The sequence below is a fragment of the Haliotis rufescens genome, unplaced genomic scaffold (assembly GCF_023055435.1).
Source record: "Haliotis rufescens isolate VD_foot unplaced genomic scaffold, xgHalRufe1.0.p SCAF_81, whole genome shotgun sequence".
Classification (NCBI taxonomy): domain Eukaryota; kingdom Metazoa; phylum Mollusca; class Gastropoda; order Lepetellida; family Haliotidae; genus Haliotis; species Haliotis rufescens.
In genome coordinates, this window is record NW_025964374.1 from 1,384,514 (window position 1) to 1,408,135 (window position 23,622).

General features: G+C 41.1%; 2 protein-coding genes across 10 annotated transcripts in view; one reads left to right on the plus strand and one right to left on the minus strand.

Annotated features, from left to right (window-relative positions):
- The first annotated feature begins 3,933 nt into the window (after window positions 1-3,933).
- Window positions 3,934-11,303, plus strand: LOC124142035 (baculoviral IAP repeat-containing protein 7-B-like). 3 transcript variants are annotated; one of them, XM_048390078.1, is made up of 3 exons: window positions 3,934-4,036; window positions 4,609-4,766; window positions 10,337-11,303. In XM_048390078.1, exons 2-3 carry the CDS (start codon window positions 4,729-4,731, stop codon window positions 11,016-11,018), a joined length of 720 nt encoding a protein of 239 aa, XP_048246035.1. In that variant the 5' UTR covers window positions 3,934-4,036; window positions 4,609-4,728; the 3' UTR covers window positions 11,019-11,303. The 3 variants fall into 3 exon arrangements, 2 of the variants coding, with proteins under 2 accessions (XP_048246035.1, XP_046366238.2); XR_007219491.1 differs by lacking the exons at window positions 3,934-4,036; window positions 4,609-4,766 and adding an exon at window positions 6,423-7,963 and having other exon boundaries at window positions 10,337-10,472; XM_046510282.2 differs by lacking the exons at window positions 3,934-4,036; window positions 4,609-4,766 and adding an exon at window positions 7,482-8,505.
- A 4,083-nt stretch (window positions 11,304-15,386) lies between these two features.
- The window catches only part of LOC124142034 (putative ferric-chelate reductase 1), a 30,098-nt gene continuing 21,862 nt past the window's right edge, over window positions 15,387-23,622 (minus strand). For all 7 annotated transcript variants that reach the window (XM_048390085.1, XM_048390084.1, XM_048390079.1 and 4 more), the window contains 6 exons: window positions 22,507-22,593; window positions 21,827-21,895; window positions 20,289-20,388; window positions 18,583-18,723; window positions 17,018-17,067; window positions 15,387-16,358 (listed from right to left, as the gene is read on the minus strand). In XM_048390085.1, coding sequence (XP_048246042.1) covers window positions 16,266-16,358; window positions 17,018-17,067; window positions 18,583-18,723; window positions 20,289-20,388; window positions 21,827-21,895; window positions 22,507-22,593 — 540 coding nt within the window. In that variant the 3' untranslated portion in view covers window positions 15,387-16,265. The remainder of the gene's footprint in view (window positions 16,359-17,017; window positions 17,068-18,582; window positions 18,724-20,288; window positions 20,389-21,826; window positions 21,896-22,506; window positions 22,594-23,622) is intronic.

A 23,622-nucleotide genomic window follows, 5' to 3' on the forward strand; every position in this document is an offset into this window, starting at 1 on the left:
AATTGCAAGGCTGATGTACCACCAAATCTCTGTCTCACAGTTAACCATAATACGAGAGAAGGACCTTCTGTATTTGACAGTCAACGTTAGAAACTGGCTCAAGTCCTATAGTCAAACTGCCCAATAGTTATTGTATCCTAAGGACTAGCAGAAATTTGCCATTTATAAGGGGTTTGCTATGTGGTATCATAATAAGGATTAGTGGACTGAAACTGGCAGTTTCTAACGCTGACAGTGTTTCATAAATACATGCCAAGGAAATAGTCGACAATTGACTCTGTCTTTGCAGAGATTTCTTATGGAGGTCGGAAGGGTTTTCTCGCTTATATTTATATTCACAGAAAGTATTTGAGACAAGTGGAATTAATATCAAGTTGCTTCTAAAAACACAAGGATTTACAATGATTATCATAGAATTTTTAATTTTGTCAAAACATTTGTTTTTTCAACTTTGTAACAACAATCACACCCGACAAACTTTAGGAAAAACGTCATTCTTATTACATGGGGCTTTTGTCCCTAAGCATCCTTATCATTGATATAGTTTCATTTCTATTTCAAAAGGTTCAGGACAATTTGTCAAAAATGAAACTAAATGTCATCTGAAGTTTACTGAGAACACAATATGTGAAATGCTGGACTTCCTCATAGATAACATTTAATGTGAAATTTGAGGAAATACATTTAGTCAAGAAGTAGGCATCCCCATGGGCACCAGTTGAGCTATTCTCGGATTGGCAAAATCAAAACAAGTCAATTTGGCCAAGATCTTTAAGGTGGGATTCCCTTCACCCTCGTGAACGACAAATAAACGAAGTAAGGACAGGATTTATGGATGAACAACTTCTTTATTACAATTAAGAGCGACGTTTCGGCGTAGATTCTTACACCGTTATCAAGTAAGTGCTTCTTAATGCCCATCAAAGAAGTTAAAAAATAAACGAGACCAGCAAAACAACCTCACTGTTTCATGTTCAGAGTGAGTGAGTGAGTGAGTATGGTTTTACGCCGCTTTTAGCAATATTCCAGCAATATCACGGCGGGGGACACCAGAAATGGGCTTCACACATTGTACCCATGTCGGGAATCGAACCCGGGTCTTCGGCGTGACGAGCGAACGCGTTAACCACTAGGCTACCCGACCGCCCCTCATGTTCAGATCTATGCAGAGTGACAAAAGAAAATGTATGACAAGAAGGATGAATTCAACTTTCCAAAAGTCAACTTACCGTTTATGCCAAGCATTATTCCAGCAGCTTCATGCAACTCTTGTTCAAAAGTTGTTTGATCAGGGCTACAATATTCAAGGCCTTGTAAAGTTTTCAAAAGCTGTCATGTTAGATATTTCCAAATTTGACGTATCAGTGGCCAAATAATGTCCGATCAAAGTCCCTATTTTGACCATATGTTCCCGTTTTTCTTCAGGTGAACAATTGACTTGCCTTTGCATGTGTTTGTGACGGGTGCCACCGGTGGGGCAGGATACGCTCACATTTTCGCGAACACCTGGTATCATTACTATTTGATAGTGGTTCATAAACATATGCTCGTGATATAGTCGGAATCGAACAATCGACTGTGCTTAATGCAGATATTTCTATTGGACATGGAAAGGGTTTTGTCGCTATATTATTATTATTACGATTATGGCAATGGTTTTGTTACTTTATTGGTTGCTGATGTACATGACGTATATTAAATGAGTGTTTTGCAAGTTCCTCATTATCTAACGGTATCATACACAAATGAATGATGTTTACACGTAGGCGATCGCCGTTTTGCTCCTGTCGAAAGATGTAATGTTTATGCTGTCTATTTATTAGCGACCTCCTCCGTGGTCTAATGGTAGAGCGTCCGCCCGGAGAGTGGAAGGTCCGGGCTACGATCCCCAGCCGCGTCATACCAGAAGACGTTAAAAGATGGTACTTGTTGTTACGCTGTCTGGCGCTCGGCATTAAGGGGCTAAAGCAAGGTCTGGTCGGCTCGGAGTCAGTATACTGTGTCTGAGTGGGGTATTCATGTTAAACTGCGGCATGGTATCTCAGTGTGCTAGTACTATAACTCGGCATCAGTCCGGACTAGTACAAGCAGCCACACACACGCATACACGTGCATGCACGTCGCTATATAAGTGCAATAGTCTTGGACGCGACGTTAAACCCCATTTCACCTCACCTCACCTATTTATTAGCTTATTTTACGCAGTGTAGTGTGTGAACTCGGGTTTATGTGTGTGTTGTTTTTTTTAAAAGCGCACTCGGCAATATTCCATATACTATCGAGTCTGGACCAGACAATCCAGTGATTCGATTCATCAGCATCGATCCACGCAATTGAGATACGATAACATGCATTAACCAAGTCAGCAAGCCTGACCACCCGATCCCGTTAGTCGCCTCTTACGACAAACACAATCACCTTTTACAGCAAGCATGGGTTGCTGAAGACCTATTCTAAACCAAATCGTTAGGGGAGTCTCGGGTGTATGAATACCATTATACCACGCTTATATTCGATCAAACAGTTCCATGAATCAGTCTTCAGAAACGATTACGTGGAGATTTATTGCTAATCTTAGGCATTACTATAAATTACATTTCTAGAATGTATGACAGGTGTCAATTGTCAATGATATTTCTTTCTTGCCAGATTGGCATTTTGCCTTTGATAAGGTAAGTAGACTGGTTGTAGGATTTAGATATCCTTATCGTAAGGACATACTTCAGGTGACATTTACAAGCGCAGTGGGGGACGTATGAGTGTCCTAATAATAAAGATTACGTGAACGTTTTGGAAGGAATACCTTCTACATGTTAAACCAAACGCTGTGAGCCCGATGTTGTCTCGAAATAGTTGTATTGAAACTCTATTCACACTTGAACTTTAGGGTTGTACCACTGCCGATGCGACTTTTGTATTTTGACTCTCCCACGGACGTACAGGGATACACAATGCGTTTCTCATAGACTGGGTTAAATGTCTCAAGAAGGGATATGTAAAATACAACCATTGCATAACAATGTGTTAGCTTTTAAGTAGAGTGGAGTATATATTCTATGAGTAGCTATTAACATGTATTTGCTTGAATCATTCAGATAACATATTCGTATCACTAACAAATTTAAGTACTTAAATAACAAATGAATCAAAAACAATATATACCCTGTAAAAAACGTAACGCAAAAGTAGTAAAATCGTTACAAATGTAATAATAAACAAATCCTGACGAGCTTCTTAGTCATGAATCTCAAAATTATGAATAACGTTCTTCGATTTTATGTTAAGGAAAACGCACAGGTAACTGTGCATTCGTTACAAATATGTATGAGTCAGCGACGCTAGCGAGAATCATCATTTGGAAGGAATATCACTAACAAAATAATTTCTGGTGTCCCGGCCGTGATATTGCTGGAATATTGTTAAAAACGGCGTAAAACCATACTCACTCACTCAGTAACCAAATACTGCTAAATAAGATTTAAAACACAACCTGAAAGTTAAAATATTTTATAAATATATATGAAGATAAATACAACACAATATCCTGCCCGGAAATGTCATGCAGTATATTCGTCATACATGTTAATCTTTAACTTCGTGCCTTGACATCCATGCTGCTAACCCTATATTCGCGCTCCACGCCTGCGTGCGTGCATTTTATTCGATTAGATCATGTAGCCAGTAAATTCGTGATCTATTGCATCAAATTAATGCATGAGCTTGCAATAAACTCTGAATTCGTTACAGATAATCTACAGTTGAAACAATAGAGTGACGTCATAGCTGTATTTTGACTAGCCTTGGTCCCTGCTAGACTTAGCCGATACTTAGGTTCATCACGATTTATCACGTGACTGCGTGTCCAAGTCGTTGTTGGAAATTTGCCAAGTTTCCGAAGATTGTGTATAGATTTTACCTACTGCTCACCCACTAACTGTTCAGTGTTGCACTCCTAAATATATTAGCATTGGATCTATTCAGGACAAACGACAGGGACCGTTGTCAGTTTCCTGCAATGGTCTCCGTTGGATGAACAGTGGGTATTAGAGTGCGTGAGTCAGTGAGTGAGTCAGTGAGTGAGTGAATTCGTATCGGCGAAATTCCTTCCATATACCGTGAGTGAGTGAGTGAGTATAGTTTTACGCAATATTCCAGCAATATCACGGCGGGGGACACAAGAAAAATGGGTTTCACACATTGTACCCATGTCGGGAATCGAACCCGGGTCTTCGGTGTGACGAGCGAAAGCTTTAACCACTAAACTACCCTCATAGTCGCCTTTTACGGCAAGCATGGTTGCTGAAGACCTATTCTATCCCGGATCTTCACGGGTTGACGGCGGCCGGTAAACAAGCGAGTCTTGACCACACAAACCAATTCTTGTCAGGCTGGTGAACCTTGTCAACTAATAACGGAAACTGTTGACATGTACACGATCCAGATTGAAACACAAACTAGTGAATTATTGTCTATTAATCATAAATCTTATTATGTAAAAACAATCAAGCCATGATATCACCCTAAACAACCCTAAGGGTTGACAACAATACACATTCGTTCCACGTGTTGTATACATATAAACTTTCCATACGTTTTCGTGTTTTTCAGGTGAACAATTGACTTGCCGTTGCATGTGTTTGTTACGGATGCCACCAGTGGAGTGGAGTTTTCGTATGATCATGAAAAGGATTATGTCGCTTTTACTTACGAAGATACCGTGGCACGGTGATGGCAACAATAATCCCTTTCAAGGACCTCCTCGGCTGGTCAGTTTATCAGTGCTAGTGTATGCCACGCTATCATCTTGTCTTACGAACCTATGAAGATCCGGGTTAGAAATGATCTTCAGCAACCCATGTTTGCCGTAAGACGCGACACACTGGTCCGGGTGGTCAGATTCGCATGTCATCGTATCCCAATTGCGTAGATCGATGCTCGTGATGTCAATCACTGGATTATCTGATCCAGACTCGATTATTTACAGACCGCCGTCATATAGCTGGACTAATGGAGTCCGGCGTTAAACAACAAAATATTTAGTTACTAGTATCTGAGGTATGTCTATGAAAATAAGTATGACAGTGATGACAGGTCGTGTCTACCTGTGTAGGCTGTTAACCTGTCTGACTAATAATAACGCTTACGTGTCTGTTTGAGATACGGGAATCAATGTGGGTAGGTAGGCTTTGACTGATTGTCTGTTTACAATTTGATACCCATTAGTGGAATAAATGTTCTTATAGCTATGACTGCATTGGAGTGAGTGAGTGAGTATGATTTTACGCCGCTTTTAGCAATATTCCAGCAATATCACGGCGGGGGACACCAGAAATGGGCTTCACACATTGTACCCATGTCGGGAATCGAACCCGGGTCTTCGGCGTGACGAGCGAACGCTTAAACCACTGGGCTACCCGACCGCCCCGACTGCATTGGAGATCTAGGTTACAGTTGGTCTTTATCACCCCATGATTGTCGTTAGAGACGACCAACGGGATCTGGTTATCTGGCTCACTGACCTGGTTGATAAGGAAGCATTCCTTTTGACTTTCCTAAAGGGCTACATGAGTGAGTGAGTGAGTGAGTGAGTGAGTGAGTGAGTATGATTTTACGCCGCTTTTAGCAATATTCCAGCAATATCACGGCGGGGGACACCAGAAATGGGCTTCACACATTGTACCCATGTCGGGAATCGAACCCGGGTCTTTGGCGTGACGAGCGAACGCTTTAACCACTAGGCTACCTGACCGCCCCCTAAAGGGCTACATGACAAAATGTACTTAGAAGACCAGATTCATGTTTTACTTGTACGTGATGCATAGACCTATATTAGAAAAAAGTATATTAGTAAATACATCAGAAATGACAGTGCAGTAAACATATTCATAAATATTATGAACACTCCAAATACACAAACAATAAGTGATCTCTGTTTATATGTGCAAAAAATAAGAAATATGTTCAATACTACTTAATATACCTATTTTCAAAGAATGCTACATACGATATGTGTGTCTGTGCTATATGTGTGTATATGTTTGTGTCTGTATTTGACATCCCACTACTAATTGCACCTCTATAGCAGTAGTATTACAGGATTTGGTATGAGGGTGTGTATATGTGTGTATGTATAGTAGCGCTAAGAAATGAAACCTTTATATGTCTGTACTTTGGGCCATTGGCCTCTATACTGAATAATTTGTCTTGTCTTGTAAGGGTGTGGGTTGGGGTGTTTCGTAATGTATGGGGGGTTGTGTGTGTTAGTTTGCCAAAAATATGCCCAAAATGAATAGTTTGTTGGCAGTGTTAGTAAAAATGAATAGTTTGTTGGCAGTGTTAGTAAAAATGAATAGTTTGTTGGCAGTGTTAGTAAAATGAATAGTTTGTTGGCAGTGTTAGTAAAATGAATAGTTTGTTGGCAGTGTTAGTTAAAATGAATAGTTTGTTGGCAGTGTTAGTAAAAATGAATAGTTTGTTGGCAGTGTTAGTAAAAAGAATAGTTTGTTGGCAGTGTTAGTAAAAATGAATTTTTGTTGGCAGTGTTAGTAAAAAGAATAGTTTGTTGGCAGTGTTAGTAAAAATGAATAGTTTATTTTGTGGAACATCCTCAAACGTCAAACATTTTGTGTTAATAGTAAAAATGAATAGATTGTTTGATGGCGCCCAGTGACTAAGTAGATTGTTGGATATAGTTGTGGGAAAATAGATTGTTCTCAACACTGTCACGCATATGCACGTCGCTATATCCATTGTGAGTGCAATAGTCAACGCAACGTTAGTCCCCATCTCACCTCCCTTGCATGCACCTATTTGTTAGTACTTTCTGCTGATCCGTGATGCCATTGTTAGCGGGTCACAGCTCAGTAACTTGTGTTCTTTATTTGCAAAAATCAAAATTTGAAACTTAACGTTCCTTCCGAACGCAACAGAAAGATACGGCCTGTCTTCAGACTAACATCTTGTCTCTGACATGAACATTATCTAAAAGAAAAGACAGTTGATAAATTATCTTTAAAAAATAAAATAAAAAGAGGCTCTCTTCATTTTCAAATACGGCAGTAATCTTGGCTTACCCACTTTTATAGACTTGCGTGGGCTTTGTTAGATATATTTGTTTCAGGATCCGTATGACAGACTAGCCTGACTTTTAAACGTCTCATGTTTGAATGAGATTAATTATGATTTGAAATCTCCCATCGACAATCAGATTCGGACTTTCCCCAAATTTATGGTAGAATGAATCATAATACTAATCTAAAATAGCATCACTATGTTTATATATCCTTTCAAATAAATATATAATATCCTTGTATATAGTCACCACAATGAGTTCATCGTTTTGTGTTATTATGAAACATGATTTTATGACTCATAATAACAAGTTTATCTACCCCAGCACAATATATGCAATTATAACATTTACAAATTATTGCTGCATTTTCATTGGTCGGGAAAGGGTCACCTGACCTTCCTTAGAATACGGCACTGCCCCGAGATCCACCCTGCCGCGCAGCGATCAAAAGTAGTTCTGACCTGCGTGATTAAGCCAACTAGAGCTGACGCATAGTGTATTATTTGAAAAATGATTTCATTTATAATATTCCATTGTATCGTATACACCAAATTCTATCCACAAATTGCGCCCACACTCAATACTATTCGCTGACGAGGCCTTTAGGGGAATCCCCTTGTAGCAATCTCATATTCTACCTCGTCGCTATCAGCTTCGGACGGACTGTTACACATGCTGCGATGTATTCAGTGTTACTGTGAACATATTATCTTAAACAATGTGATTCTCTACATATTTGTGTGTGTTAATACTCTGCTGGCAATGGCCAGAATGGACATGAAGTCGGAACGGTGTAGACTGGGGACGTTCTCAAGATGGGCGTATGGATCTATACAACGACCCGTCGACCTTGCGGCAAACGGACTGTTTCATACGGGCTATCTAGATAAGGTACAGTGTGCTTTCTGTCATGGTGTGTTGAAAAAATGGCAAAAGTCGGACATTCCATTCGATGAGCATACAAGACACTTTCCTCACTGCAGGTTCATTCGGGGACTTAATGTTGGTAATATTCCTATGGGTTGTGATGCACGTGTACTGTTATACGACACAAACCATCCTCATCATCAATGCAGAACTATATCACCTAATACCTCATCATTAAGTGCGCGATCATACGACAAACCCGTCGGTAACGCAGATTTAACAGTTGAAGATAATCGGCTAAGTACATTTATCAACTGGCCACTTCACTTACCCCAAACCCCTAAGACACTGTCAGAAGCTGGGTTCTTTCATACGCCATGCGTTGAGAAGCCTGACCGCGTCCAGTGTGCTTATTGTAAAGTAAAGTTGTACAATTGGTTAGACGACGATGACCCTTGGATGACCCATGCACAGAACTCTCCATCTTGTCTCTACATCAAACTGTGTATGGGTGCCGATGTTGTGAATGATTTGCTGAATCAAGGAACTATTAAAGCTTCAAACAGGTTTGTCATTAGTATATTCTTAACGAAAACAGTATCTGATTAACAGTCGGACTTATAGCACGGTTTCCATTAGATTCCGGGGGAGCATCGTCCCCATCATGCTTATCGTAAAGGCCAATTAAAGATGTGCAAGACATGCTTACCCTTTCGCGAACACCTGGTGTCATTACTGATTTTCAGTTATCCATTATATAATGTTAACCGCTATTTTGCCTTTAAGGCCCATGGAATCTATTTAGGCGGATAATCGAGACTGGTTACTCTCTGGCATTGTGTTCCATGATAATTTGGGTCGATGCTCACGCTGTCAACCACCGGTTTGTCTGACCTAAACTTGATAATGTGGGTATTGCTGACTGCTGTCTGCGGCGTAAACCAACATTAACTTAACTCACTCACTCTTTAGCACGGATGATAACTCATCTATCAAACGATAGCTTTAAAATGAAAGTTTATAATTGTTGATTAATGTTGCAAATTTGCAAGAAGGGGTAAGCGGGTTTACATCTCGTGTACCCTGTCTCAAGACTTTATTCCTCGTTGATCAAATTTGCAATGGAGGATATGACAGCTGAAGATTCGTGTACCCAAACTGTAGGCTATGTTGACGTCCCAAGGGATGGTAGATGTTCTATTAAACATTTGACATGTTCAGCAGAAAACTTTCCAGGCACAAAACATCAGTTTATAATATAACAAAACAGAGAACACGAAGGTAATAATAAGTGCACTGTAAAACATACATATAGCACTGCCGTAACCTACAATAACATGAAAAGATTAGTAATGCATATATTGATGCACTATCAAATAAGGCAACACATTATACAAGTCGGTTGAGATGACATAAAGCCTATTTTCACTTTGCATTCACCAATGCAACCAACGTGGCGCTATTTTGAGCCCTGTTCCTGGGGAGAGATTATGTGTCCTTGACTTCCCTGTAAATGCATAGCACAGTGGTTGAAGTTGAGTACAGGGTCTAAACTGATGGCTTGTCAAAGCCCCGGATTATATTCCCAAATTAGCAACTGAGTGCAACCCATTTTGGATCACCATGCTGTAATATAGCTCGAATTTCCACAATAATTACAAATCCCCATTGTCCATGTCATGGTTGTATGGATCTCACAACATCAATTGCATGTGGTTATTACCCAAAACTCAAGCAGTGGGCAAGGGCTCCATGCTTACAGTCATCAAGTTTCGGTGTTAGTTTGCTTTCCACCTCTTTTCCACTTCACATATTCTTGACATTCGCTAAAAGGTCTGGAAACCGGTTTCTTAGCCAATTACAATGTGTCCTCTGTGATGCAAGCATCAATCCTGCATTTCCTTTTGAATTGCATGAACGTCGCTATATAAGTGCAATAATCTTGGACGCGACGTTAAACCCAATTACACCTCATCTCAACTTGAATTGCATGAACAGTTGAGTGAGTGAGTGAGTGAGTGAGTTATGTTTAACGCCGCTATTAACATTATTTGGGTTATATCACGGCGTGACAGCTTAATGTAAGAGGAAAGCCAGAAGTGATGCAGGTCTTAGACGTTTACCGCTTCGGTGAAACTCACGAGCAGGGGTATGGTGCTGACAAACCTAGAAACATAATCGGGGCGAACCGGTCACTCATGGCAAATCTCAGTACCATACGTAACCTTCAATGAACCTGTTGAATGCTGTTGAAGTGTAAACCGTGAACCAGATAATGATGGACAGAAATATGAACAGACACTCCATAGCCATCAACGTGGCTTCTTGTTGATGTCAAACAGCATTGAACGTAACACCTCCATCCCTGAATATTGCAGATGCACATTAATGTTTCAGCTGTAACAAAGATGAGGATGACATCCAATCCAAGGTCCCTCCGAGTCCTCCTCCTTCACCAGCAAGGCGGACGATTCAGGATAATATCACTCATCATATGGAAAGTGAGTCGGTCCAGGCGGTACTAGAAATGGGCTTTAGCCAGGTTCTCGTCGCGCAAACTATAGAAACCTGCCTCGGGGAAGACGACGGTACCTTGCCCTCTGCCTCGGAACTGGCCTCAATGGTACTTGCCCTGGAGGAAGAACAAGCATCTCCAGGTCCTGCTCCTGCTCTACCTCAAACACCCTTACAGAGACTGGTGGCTTCTAGAATAGATGTACCTCAAACGACAACTCATCACGAAGTAATGGTAAATGGCATCAGACACATCGATCCTACTTATAATGCACTGACATCTCCCATCCAGACACCTAATTCCACACAAAGCGTTATGAACATCAATGGAACAACACCAAAAAATCAGATGTGGCAAAAATACAGAGATCCTGCTCAAAGACTACGCGAGGAAAACGTTCGTCTTAGTGATCGATATCTTTGTAAGATTTGTATGGAAAACCAGGTCAGGGTGACCTTCTTGCCCTGCGGCCATCTTGCCTGCTGTGGTTCCTGTTCATCATCTGTGTCCCTGTGTCCTATCTGTAGAATGAGTATCGACGATCATATCAATACGTATTACTGAAGGAAGACAAAGACAGAATCAGGCCAGGTAATGGACACCTAGAGAAAGATAGTGTTCAGCATCAACATTGACGCCCATGACAGCAAATCATTGGCGGTCCGATGCTTTGGGCTCTCCGGGTCATGGAAGAAACGAAGAGGGATGCAAGTGAATGCTTACTATGCTTGCTCCACTATCCGACCCCCAGACCTAAACTATCATATATGAAATATCCTTTAAAAAATTCATTGTTGGATTAAATCTATTTAATTGTCCCTCATATGCCTAATAAAACGTTTTACATCACACGCAGTTCTATTATTATTACGAGTTGACATGTTACTAAGAATTAGGTTTGGTGAAATATTTGTGACCTATTGTGTTTATCTTAAAGTCGCCATCGCTGTCACAATTCGGAGTACGAACAGGGTCAATCGTAACGTCAAAGCGAATACTCTGACGCCATGATTTCCGCACGGGCAGGACAACGCAACTTGCAAGTCAATCAGACAGATTGATTCTTTCACGAGAAATGCTACGTGCACTGACTTAAGTATAAAATAAATCACCTGACTCTGGATGAAGATGAAGAGATGTAGGATGTGACATCGTTTATGTTATGTGCAGTAGAGATTGCCATAAGTGGGGGGGGGGGGGGGGGGGGGGGGGGTCGTTAGTGGCGGCAAATGAGTGAAACGCTCTTAAAATACTGAGTGTTGTAACATGAAGTGTGATTTAGAGTTACCTCCCTTGGCTGTTGACAAACACAGGAAAGCTTGATCATTCGAGAAGTTTCGTAATGGGACAGTTACTAATAGGCTGGCTGTACGTGTACACGTGTTGCACGAGGGAGGACTAACTGAAAACACCTAAAAAAACAGCCAGCTTCCAACACCATTCCGACTGCCTCCATGAGAGCGGAAAGACGGTGGTTCGATCACCGGCCGAGTCATACCAAAAGACGTTTAAAGATGGTATTTGTTGTTACCCTGTCTGGCGCTCGGCATTAAGGGGATAAAACAAGGTCTGGTCGACTCGGAGTCAGTATACTGTGTCTGAGTGGGGTATTCATGTTAAATTGCGGCATGGTATCTCGGTGGCCAAGCACTATTAACTCGGCATTAGTCCGGACTAGTACAAGCAGACACACACACACACACACACACACACACACACACACACACACACATACAAGCAAGTCGCTATGTAAGTGCAATAAGTGGACGCGACGTTAAACCCCATTTCACCTCACCACACCTCACCTCTAAGACTTTTGTCCGGATTTAAGAACGTAGAGCGTGCCTTCTTCATGACAATCGACAGTGACACATTCTGCACATTCTGCACAGGTACGTGAGAGTGAGTGAGTGAGTTGTCTTTAACGCCGCTTTAACACTATTCCAGTTATATCACGGCGTGTCAGCTTAATGTGGGAGGAAAGCCCGAAGTGATGCAGGACTTTTACAACTTTGGTAAAACCCACGAGCACGGGTATGGTGCTGACAAACCTAGAAACAAAATCGGGGCGAACTTGGATGCGGACCCACAATCATATGTTTCTCGCGGACCCAAGGGACGCAACTCTGCGCAGCAAATTGCGGCGCCTTAGACGACTGAGCCACCCGTACCCTACAGCGCTAGGAGCATACTTCTGGTAATATTGGTTACGGTTCACCAAGAATAGACTGACTGACTGAGTATGGTTTTACGCCGATTTTAGCAATATTCCAGCAATATCACGGCGGGGGACACCAGAAATGGGCTTTACACATTGTACCCATGTGGGGAATCGAACCCGGGTCTTCGGCGTGACGAGCAAACGCTTTAACCACTAGGCTACCCGAATAGACATAACACACAACCAAAAGTGGATTCGAACCTTTCTCTAACGCTGTTAACACGGGGCGTTTTGTTTCTGAACGGCCTGTATGCAACATGCAAGGATTTGTCACAACTGAAAGAACATGTCCATAATTTGTATAAGTCGCAAAATTAGATAACATTGCAATCCCTAAAAATATCACTAGATATGAATTTGATAACACCTCAGTAATTATCACACAGAGTGATACATGTTTATTCGGCTTAAGGGTGATTTAGTGCTGCAAGAAGTCTTCCGTGCTGTTGACCCAGGAAGGTGATAGGTGACAGGCGTGGCGTCACGATACTGAATTCACCACGAACAAAAGCCATTGACAGATAGCAATGTTATTTTAATGCAAACATTCACGCACATGCGTCCCATACAACAGCAATCCCAGTATATAATACTGTTTATATGATTATATATAAGTCAGCATGCGTCAAACCTATAACCTATAACATGCAATAAGCCTCACCTGTAAACATTACATCTTTGATTGATCACAATGGCACACGCCCATTTCTGTAAACATACACACGCATAAACGCCGCACACTATGATTTGGACACGCCTTTGCTGAAATATATTTAAATTTACTTACAACATATATTAAATATTCTTTTTTTGCTAAACAGTGCATGTAAACACCTTACATTATCTTTAATGAGCTATACCTGTACATACCTTATAATTGCTTTGATAAGCTGCACCTATAAACACCTTACATTGTCTTTAATTAACTATACCTGTACACACCTTATACTGTCTTTGATCAGCTGCACCTATAAACACCTTACATTGTCTTTAATTAACTATACCTGTACACACCTTATAATGTCTTTGATAAGCTGCACCTATAAACACCTTACATTGTCTTTATTGAGCTATATCTGTACACACCTTAGAATGTCTTTGATAAGCTGCACCTATAAACACCTTACATTGTCTTTAATTAACTATATCTGTACACACCTTATACTGTGTTTGATCAGCTGCACCTATAAACACCTTACATTGTCTTTAATGAGCTATATCTGTACACACCTTAGAATGTCTTTGATAAGCTGCACCTATAAACACCTTACATTGTTTTTAATGAGCTATATCTGTACACACCTTATACTGTCTTTGATCAGCTGCACCTATAAACACCTTACATTGTCTTTAATGAGCTATACCTGTACACACCTTAGAATGTCTTTGATAAGCTGCACCTATAAACACCTTACATTGTCTTTATTGAGCTATACCTGTACACACCTTAGAATGTCTTTGATAAGCTGCACCTATAAACACCTTACATTGTCTTTAATGAGCTATATCTGTACACACCTTAGAATGTCTTTGATAAGCTGCACCTATAAACACCTTACATTGTCTTTAATGAGCTATATCTGTACATACCTTATAATGTCTTTGATAAGCTGCACCTATAAACACCTTACATTGTCTTTAATGAGCTATACCTATACATACCTTGCCCTGTCTTTAATGAGCTATACCTGTACATACCTTGCCCTGTCTTTAATGAGCTAGCAATACCACGGAGGGGGACACCAGAAATGGGCTTCACATATTGTACCCATGTCGGGAATCGAACCCGGATCTTCGGCGTCACGAGCGAACGCTTTAACCAATAGGCTACCCCAAAGCACAGAATCCACTTAAGTACATATATATGACAAATTATTATTAGTTCCAGAACATATATACTTCAACAAGTAATAATAAACTGTATATTAAAATATTACTTAGAACTCTGATGTTATTCCTTAATACATGTTTACTCACTGCGTAAACATAAAACGTCCTTACCAGACTACAACCCGTCTTAATCATCTCACGAGTGAGTGAGTGAGTGAGTGAGTGTGGTGTTACGCCGCTTTTAGCAATATTCCAGCAATATCACGGCAGGGGACACCAGACACCAGAAATGGGCTTCACACATTGTACCCATGTCGGGAATCGAACCCGGGTCTTCGGCGTGACGAGCGAACGCTTTAACCACTAGGCTACCCGACCGCCCCAATCATCTCATGAAACAGATTCAATTGGGCGTAGAAGTCAAACTGGCGGTGACAATGACATGAATGGATCACTGATAATCACTTCTACCCCGACACCCAGACGCCGAACCATGCTTTTAAAACTTCTTTCCGCACATACATGTCATTTGAAACATGTATTTTCGCAGTTTGGCACAGCGTTCGTAACAACACTTGGATTAAATGTGGATTTTACCGAAGCTTCCTTCAACTGAGGTCACATTCGCTTTCTCTGTTCAAAAAGAGTGTTACCTCTTGTTGCCCCAATAGATCCAAAATAATCTATCTTGTGTAGGCATTACCTTGGCTACCATTTCACTGTACTGTGAGATCGTAGTTCGGACAATGATAATCCGGACATTTACTGTTTGGGATGTCGACAGTCAATGGGACATTATCACTTACCGTTATCATGGGAACGGAATCAACCTGATTACCATGGTCACGTACACGCACGCACGCACGCGAAAAAAAAGACAATTGCAAAGAGACACATTTATTAACAAGATCAAAGAATCATGAACAGGATACTAAACAGAGATCAGGATGATAACTTTAAATATATCATGCAGACGCCGGCTCACGCGAGGATGCAGCTTTTCGGAGACGTGCAATCGTATAATAATGTTAAAATTGTATCACCAAATGAGTGAGTGAGTGAGTATGGCTTTACGCCGCTTTCAGCAATATTCCAGGAATATCACGACGGTGACACCAGAAATGATGCTTCACACATTGTACCCATGTGGGGACACACCCATGTGGGGAATCGAACCCAGGTCTTCGGCGTGACGAGTGAACGCTTTAACTACTAGGCTACTCCACCGCCCCTGTCACCAAATGAGATAGTCAAAGTTGTGTGCACTCGATCACCAATCCATTTCCGAACGTTTATTATGTTTAATGTTTAGTATCAAACGGGGGTGGGGTGAGGGGCGGGGGCTTTCTTGTTAGAGATCTCCAAACATTGCACCCGTGCCCTAGTATTCATACTTATTCATAAATTCACATCAATGTAACAATTTAAGTCAACATCTAAAATAATATGTTACATTTATTTACATAGAAGTAGAGTATAGAACAACATTTTAAATGTACATCATGAAGTCAGTTACCATAATATCAGTTAATATAATAAAAATCTTCTCGCATCATATTTTCCGATTAAGCTTATGCTGAACTTTTTGTTTTTGTTTGTTTGTATATATGGCTTAAGGCACTCCGCTTGTCCCGACCAACGGATAAGTCGATATGTTGGTTATGACTTCGAGTCGAGGTTTAACAGTATATTAAGCAGTTTATGTGTGAGTTTGATGCTCAGTCCAAGGCACAAATGTCTTCTCAGTCTGATCTGTGTCTTCACACCGCCGCCAGCAGCCACACCACTGTACAGGCGAAGGCAACTGCCACACAGATGTGTGCACACAGGATGAAAAGCATCAGCGTCGCATACTGAAAAACACATTCACATTATTAGGGTACAGCAACCTATTTATTTCATCATCATCATCTATTATTATTGTCGTCATCATCATTTATTATTGTGGTTATCATCATCATCGTCGTCGTCATCGTCATCTATTATTATTGTCGTCATCATCATTTATTATTGAGGTTGTTATCATCATCGTCGTCATCATCATCCTCATCTATTATTATTGTCGTCATCATCATTTATTATTGTGGTCGTCATCGTCATCTATTATTATTGTCGTCATCATCATTTATTATTGTGGTCGTCATCATCATCCTCATCTATTATTATTGTCGTCATCATCATTTATTATTGTGGTCGTCATCGTCATCTATTATTATTGTCGTCATCATCATTTATTATTGTGGTCGTCATCGTCATCTATTATTATTGTCGTCATCATCATTTATTATTGTGGTTATCATCATCATCATCATCGTCGTCGTCATCATCATATATTATTATTGTCGTCATCATCATTTCTTATTGTGGTTGTTATCATCTTCATCATCATCATCATTTCTTATTGTTATCATCATCATCATCATTATTATTATTATTATTATTATCATTAACACATCTCCGGGTGACATCAACAAGGCATAGACACAAGATAATATCAATAGCCTCAGATCACCTGTGGCTTTGAGCTGGCCTCCTGATCGATGTTGTTCACCCGTTGTTTTCCTGTCAAAGAAACATTCAGTATGTGTAATGCTGCGGGAGCCCACATTGTGGGGTGAAACATGCTTTTGGTCAAATATCTAAATGCTGGGAAAATCGTATAATCGATGTTGAATCTTACTTTCCCCATCTTACTTACAGGAGAGGTCGATATGTGACTCACTATATGGCAGCTTTTGAATGTATATACGAATAGTAAAACTTTGTTTGTATCGACTGTTAATGTTTCAGATATCAGGCCATTCGGTTTCCTAAAAGATGGAAGGTTAGTCCGACGGCATGCTAACTAAGCCCCATGGATCAACAAATATTCTGATCACACGGATCAGGTGGACAATTTGCCAGCAACTGGTAACCTGAAGACGACAAGCGATACATATCGACCCAAGATCAGATTCTACAGAAACCAAAACTGTCCCAAAACGGGCAACATCTACAGAAAGAAAACCATAGTGATTGGTTATAAGGAAAAGGAAGGTTCACTCGACAAAGAGGTAAGTTTATATCGTAGTATCCTCCATTGTATTATATCTCCAGTCTTTCGCGATACATGATTCATTAGTTTCGTTTGAGAGGCAATGTCACTTTCCCTTAACGCTTATCTCCACACAGAATGTCTGTCGCACCCGCGTGTCATGAATGGTCGGTTGCCACCCTCGTGTCATTCGAATCAGACTGAAAAAAGGTTGGCTGGTTGGTTGGCTGTTTAACGCCGCACTGAGCAAAATTCCAGCTATATGATTGCGGTCTGTAAATAATCGTGCTTGGACCAGACAATCCAGTGACTGACATCATGTTTGTTTGTTGTTTAACGCCGCACTCAGCAGTATTACAGCTCTATGATGGCGGTCTGTAAATAATCGAGTCTGGACAAGACAATCGAGTGATTGACACAATCAGCATCGATCCACGCAATTGGGATACAATGACATGCATCAACCAAGTCAGCGAGGCTGACCACCCGATCCCGTTAATCGCCTCTTTCGACAAGCATGGGTTTTTGAAGACCTATTCTACCCCGGATCTTCACGAGTCTCTGTGTTAGCGAACGGATCCAGGCATTGCCGTACTAGAATAGAAATATTATATGTTGGATAACTGAGGACACTGGACAGTCTAGGATGAAGGTGGTTCCTTAAGTGTAACCTTTAAATTACAATGTCAGATCTATGTTATACCTAAGTATTATCAGTATAATAAGTATTACAATTAGTAATAAGTGTTAAAAGTAATACAATGTTGTATTTTATTTACACCTGTCTTCTACGCTTGTCGTAAAAGGCGACTAACGGGATCGGTTGGTCAGGCTCGCTGACTTGGTTGATGCATGTCATCGATCCCAAATGCGTGTTTTGATGCTCATGATATCAATCACTGGATTGTCTGGTCCAGACTCGATTATTTACAGACCGCCGTCATATAGCTGGAATATGGCTGAGTGTGGCGTTAAACAACAAACCAACCAACCAACTACACCTGTCTTCGATTCTTCTTGAAGTACATATTAAACAAACTGACCCTTGTTTGTGGAAAGGCACCTGATGATCTCCAGACTTCCCTCGACGAGCAGATGCCAGCCGAGGTAGCCAGCGACGATGAAGGGCATGTAGAGGGGGGCACTGGCTTTCGGCATCCTCATACCAAACAATATCGCCACTCCTGAAGAAAAAAAGATGTTTGACAGTTTTGACGGCTCTGGGTTAGTTTTGCAAACTTGCAACGACTCGTACCTTTATGTGGTAAAAAAGAATTAAAGCGGCAAAATCCTTTTACATTCATCAGAAATTTCTGCTGAAAACAGTCGATTATGACTGTACCGTAAGCATGTGTTTATGAATCACAATCCAATAGCGGTGACGCCCGTTCGCGAAAAGGTGAGCGTACCCTGCCCGACCATTGTCTCCCGTCACAAACACATGCGAAGACAAGGCAATTGTTCATCTTAAAAAACACGGGAATGTATTGTACCATGCATTGAATGTTGTAACCTTGATCAAACAACTTAGGAGCTAGAGTCTTTGAAATCTTGGTAGAAAATGAATGCTCGATTGTACCCCAGAATTTGTGAAATGACACCAAGGCCTGGAGCTGCAGGAATATTTTTTCGGCATTAAGGGTAAGTTGACTATTGGAAGGTCGTGGAGAGTGTTTCGTGTTATTGTATAGATCTAAATGTGAAACAGATGAGGTCTCCTTTATTTCTAGTTCAGGTGGGTAAGGACATTCGGCTTGTACCGAGTGTTGCGTCAATTCGTTCCTTTCCGTAATCAGCTTCGGCTTTTCTCGAAAAGAAACGAGTGGTCACGGCTGGCTTTAACTTTTACCGCATTGTTGTTTCCATGACGACCAGTGAATGTTTATTCTAGTTTTAATTCAACGTAAGAGGTAAAAAGGTAGATATTCACGTTCAAATGTTTAGTTCTATTTAATTTCAAGGCATGGTATATATTAGCACATCTAGTGCAAAGATATCGGGCGTCATGAAAAACATCGAACCGGTCATCTACTCCCTTTAAGGGGACGCATTGGCCATACAGCCATGAACCGGTCTATTTCAGGAGGGCTTCAATACAGCGCGTGACTAATATCTTTGTATGAATCGCTTGCTAACGCCAAGTGATCTGGGCACATTGCACAATCTCATCACTCTCAGATCCTTTACTTCGATCCGAGTCCCGTGACGATCTGGGATAGAATAGGTCTTCAGCAACCCATGCTTGTCGTAAAAGGCGACTATGCTTGTCGTAAGAAGCTCAGGTGGTCAGGCTCATTGACTTGGTTGATGCATGTCATCGTATCCCAATTGCGTATATCGATGCTTATGATGTCAGTCACTGGATTGTCTGATCCAGACTTGATTATTTCAGACCGCCGTCATACAGCTGGAATATTGCTGAGTGCGGTATTAAACAACAAACAAACCTAATGCATGAAGATCTAAGTACTTCTGTGATTCACTAGGGCATGATGGCACATAGACCGGTTACACATTGTGACCACTGGATCCTACAACAAGCATGAGGCACTGGGGACCCATCCTTCCCCCGGAATCTCCACAAGGAGACAAACTTGAGATACTAGAGACCTATTATTCACGGAATACTTACAGAGAGACAACCAATGGATACTGGGGGCCTATTTTTCCCTGAATCCCCAGGAAATCCAGTTTATAGGTGGTTTATTAAACCTCATCATATATGGTTACTGTAAAAAGTTTCACAAACCTGCAACAAGGAACGCTCCTTTACCGACCAGGAAATGAGCCCAGTTGAAATAAACTCTTCTTTCTGATTTTGGTCCGGGTCTCAATAACGCCATAATGGGCTGAAAATATGTATTTATATTGTTATGCCTACCGTATTGTGCCAGGTTTGGTGACGAAATATTGTACAGTTTTCAATATCTGCTCCGGAAAGGAACACTACCGCCAGTTTCAGTCTAAGTCAAATTCGTTGCCATGGAAACTCGAAAAATATATTTTTCAAAAATCTATCAAAAGGCACCAGTTCACCACTAGACCTATCTGTGTGCCAAGTTTGATTAGGATATCTCCCACGGTTTTTATGTTCTGCTCCCGAAATAAAACGTGACGTGACAGCATCCCTTCCTATATCCCCTTCCACTTCGAGGATAGATCAAACCATGTCGCCCGGGATACCGGTGGACAACGAGTTTATCTTACCGTACAGGGGGCACGGGTGGCCCAGTCGTCTAAGGCGCCGCGATTCGCTGTGCAGAGTTGCGTCCCTTGGGCACGCCAGAAACCTATGATTGTGGGTTCGAATCCCGGTTCTCCCCAATTATGTTTCTAGGTTTGTCAGCACCATACCCGTGCTCGTGGGTTTCACCGAAGTGGTAAACGTCTGAGACCTGCATCACTTCGGGCTTTCCTCCCACATTAAGCTGACACGCCGCGATATAACTGGAATATTGTTAAAAGCGGCGTTAAACCAAACTCACTCACTCACTCACTCTTACCGTACACCTAATTATTTTGCAGGTATATTTTATGCATGCTTTGATCCGAATCGGAAAGAATACCAGAGTTAAGCATTTATAACAGACGACAGAAAACAATCTAGAGTTATTCCCCCTGGATCTATTTCATTCGGTACATATCCGGAGAAAACGGGGTCTCACATAAATAATTCGAGATACAAAGTTGCGGTTGGTATGTTGAAAATCTAATGCTAACAGGGAACATTAGAAATGTACCTTACAAGTTGAAAATAATGGAATGGGGCTTAGCCAATCAGAATCCGACATTCATGTGTAGGAACTCCTTAAAACGGGGCTGATCCACCCAGCCTGGTTCCCTGGGTATGCTGCGCAGGCGCTACACTGATCAGTGTAGCGCCAGCGCAGCATACCACGGGGACCTGGCTGTGATCCACCATGCTGAGATCTCGTAGATGTTTACCAGTTTTAGCAGAACAATTAAGGACCGTAAAGGATATAACTATGAAAACACAACCACAGTATCCCATCTTCCCGAGGCAAGGGAGTTGTTAACAAACTGCAAAAGTGGACTTTGATGGTCAGTTAACTCCCTTGCCTCGATAGGGAGGATCCTGGTAAGATTCTGATTCTGTGAAACTAAAGGTCGTATTCTGTTTGAATGTGGGCTTCCGACTCTGCTTAGCGAATTGTTTGACCACTTAGATCCCGTGTAATAACTTCATTAGTTAAGCTGTTAATCAGCCATATCACAGCTTATATTATCTTCATATCATCCTGTATTATCTCTTGTGAATATACTTACATTTAACACGACCAATATTGTGGCTACTATACCAAGTATAGGATGCGCTTTCTGTCCAGGTTCTTCAGCCTGTGAATAAAGCGGGTATATTGTATCGAACGATTAGGCGTTTGTTTTCTTATTACATAGTTAAGATTCCACAGAGATGGAACAAAAGATCGTTTTCTTCCCAAATTTCAGAGATAAGAAAACTTTAAACAATAGATCCATATGGGAAGGATTTTGTTTTATTATCCTTATTTCTACGACCATCGACCCTCGCAGCAACATGCGAAGCAAGTAGTAATACGGTCTCTGTGGTTTTAATTCCATATATTGCGCTTATATGTTATTGTTTATTAGTCAAAAGAAACAATATTGTGATTGTGCCGTTGACAGTACTTTACTGTTTATAATATAAACAAAATATGATATTGTTGGGAGAAGTATTGTACGGAAGCCTTTGAGGGCCATTTGTCTATTTTTTAATTATGCTAACATGAAATTTCAAGATGTCACGTTGAAATTTCAAGTTAATATCTTGAAATTTCAACCAATTATTTTGAAATTCCAAGATCATTATCTTAAAATTTCGACTTAGTTTCTTGAACTGTCAACATGACATCTTTAAATTTCATGTTAGCATAATTAAAAAAGACAAATGGCCCTCAAAGGCTTCCGTAGTATTGTCACACGGGTACCTTGGTGTAACCTTCCACCTCCACAAAGATCAGTATGAAAGCGATGACTGTAAACAGTAGGGTGCCGGTCATGCAAGCACGGTGAACCTGTGAAGAAATGGTGAATATCATCATCATCATCATCATCATCATCATCATCATCATTATCATCATCATCATCATCATCATCATCATCGTTATAACCGCAGCTAACCAAGGGGCATATTCAAACAAATCATGATTCGAATGCTCATCAGAGCAGTGAGGCCAATGACATTTCTTTATATGTCTCGGGCGTAGGCAAGCATCTACTTAAAGTGAGTGATTGAGTGAGTTTGGTTTTATGCCGCCTTTAGCGATAATCCAGCAATATCAGGGCGGGGGCCACCAGAAATGGGCTTCACACATTGTGTCCATGTGGGGTATCGAACCTGGCCATTGGGCGTCACGAGCGAACGCTTTAACCACTAGACTATTCCACCGCCCAGAGTTTCGTAAAGACGCGTTCATGTTAAAATATTAGAAAAAAACACTTCCAGAATACCTCTTAAACCAGTCATTAGCCCTACCCATGCATTTAAAGTTAGTCCAAAACATGAAAAGAACAAAAGTCTTATTCTCACTCATACGAACAGGTGAATTAACTTTCATAATGATAGGATTTCTTCATTTTTTAAATTATGCACATCTCGGGGCCAAAAAGGCCCTCATCATACCTTGTCTTTTAGGTCCCTACCCTTTCTATGCCTGTAATTCGTCCCGTGTGAATGCCAGATTATTACCTTAATGCTAATTGGTTAGACCTGTCCAATTACTTAATCGACACCACGGAAAACATCCCCCAGAATGGAAATTAGATGATACAGTTGCAGTCGATACTGATCTGATTCATTGACTATGCTATCACAACCTGCACATTTCTGCGTCGGCGTATAGAATCACCATGGCAACTTTGGGGCAACTAAGAACCGCCATGCGGGAGGTTGCCGTGAGTGCTGCAACAACTGTATCACACGAGAATCTCCTACTTGACAACGCGCAGCGCGTACGTGTGTGTATAGGGGAGGGTGGGGTGTGTGTGTGTGGGGTGTGTGTGTGTGTGGGGTGTGGATGCGAAGAAGAAAAGGTTAATATGTT

Coding starts and splice junctions, on each gene's coding strand:
- LOC124142035 (XM_046510282.2), top strand. CDS start 7,745: ATGCTGCGATGTATTCAGTGTTACTGTGAACATATTATCTTAAACAAT. Junction 8,506..10,336: donor ACTATTAAAGCTTCAAACAG/GTTTGTCATTAG, acceptor TTAATGTTTCAG/CTGTAACAAAGATGAGGATG.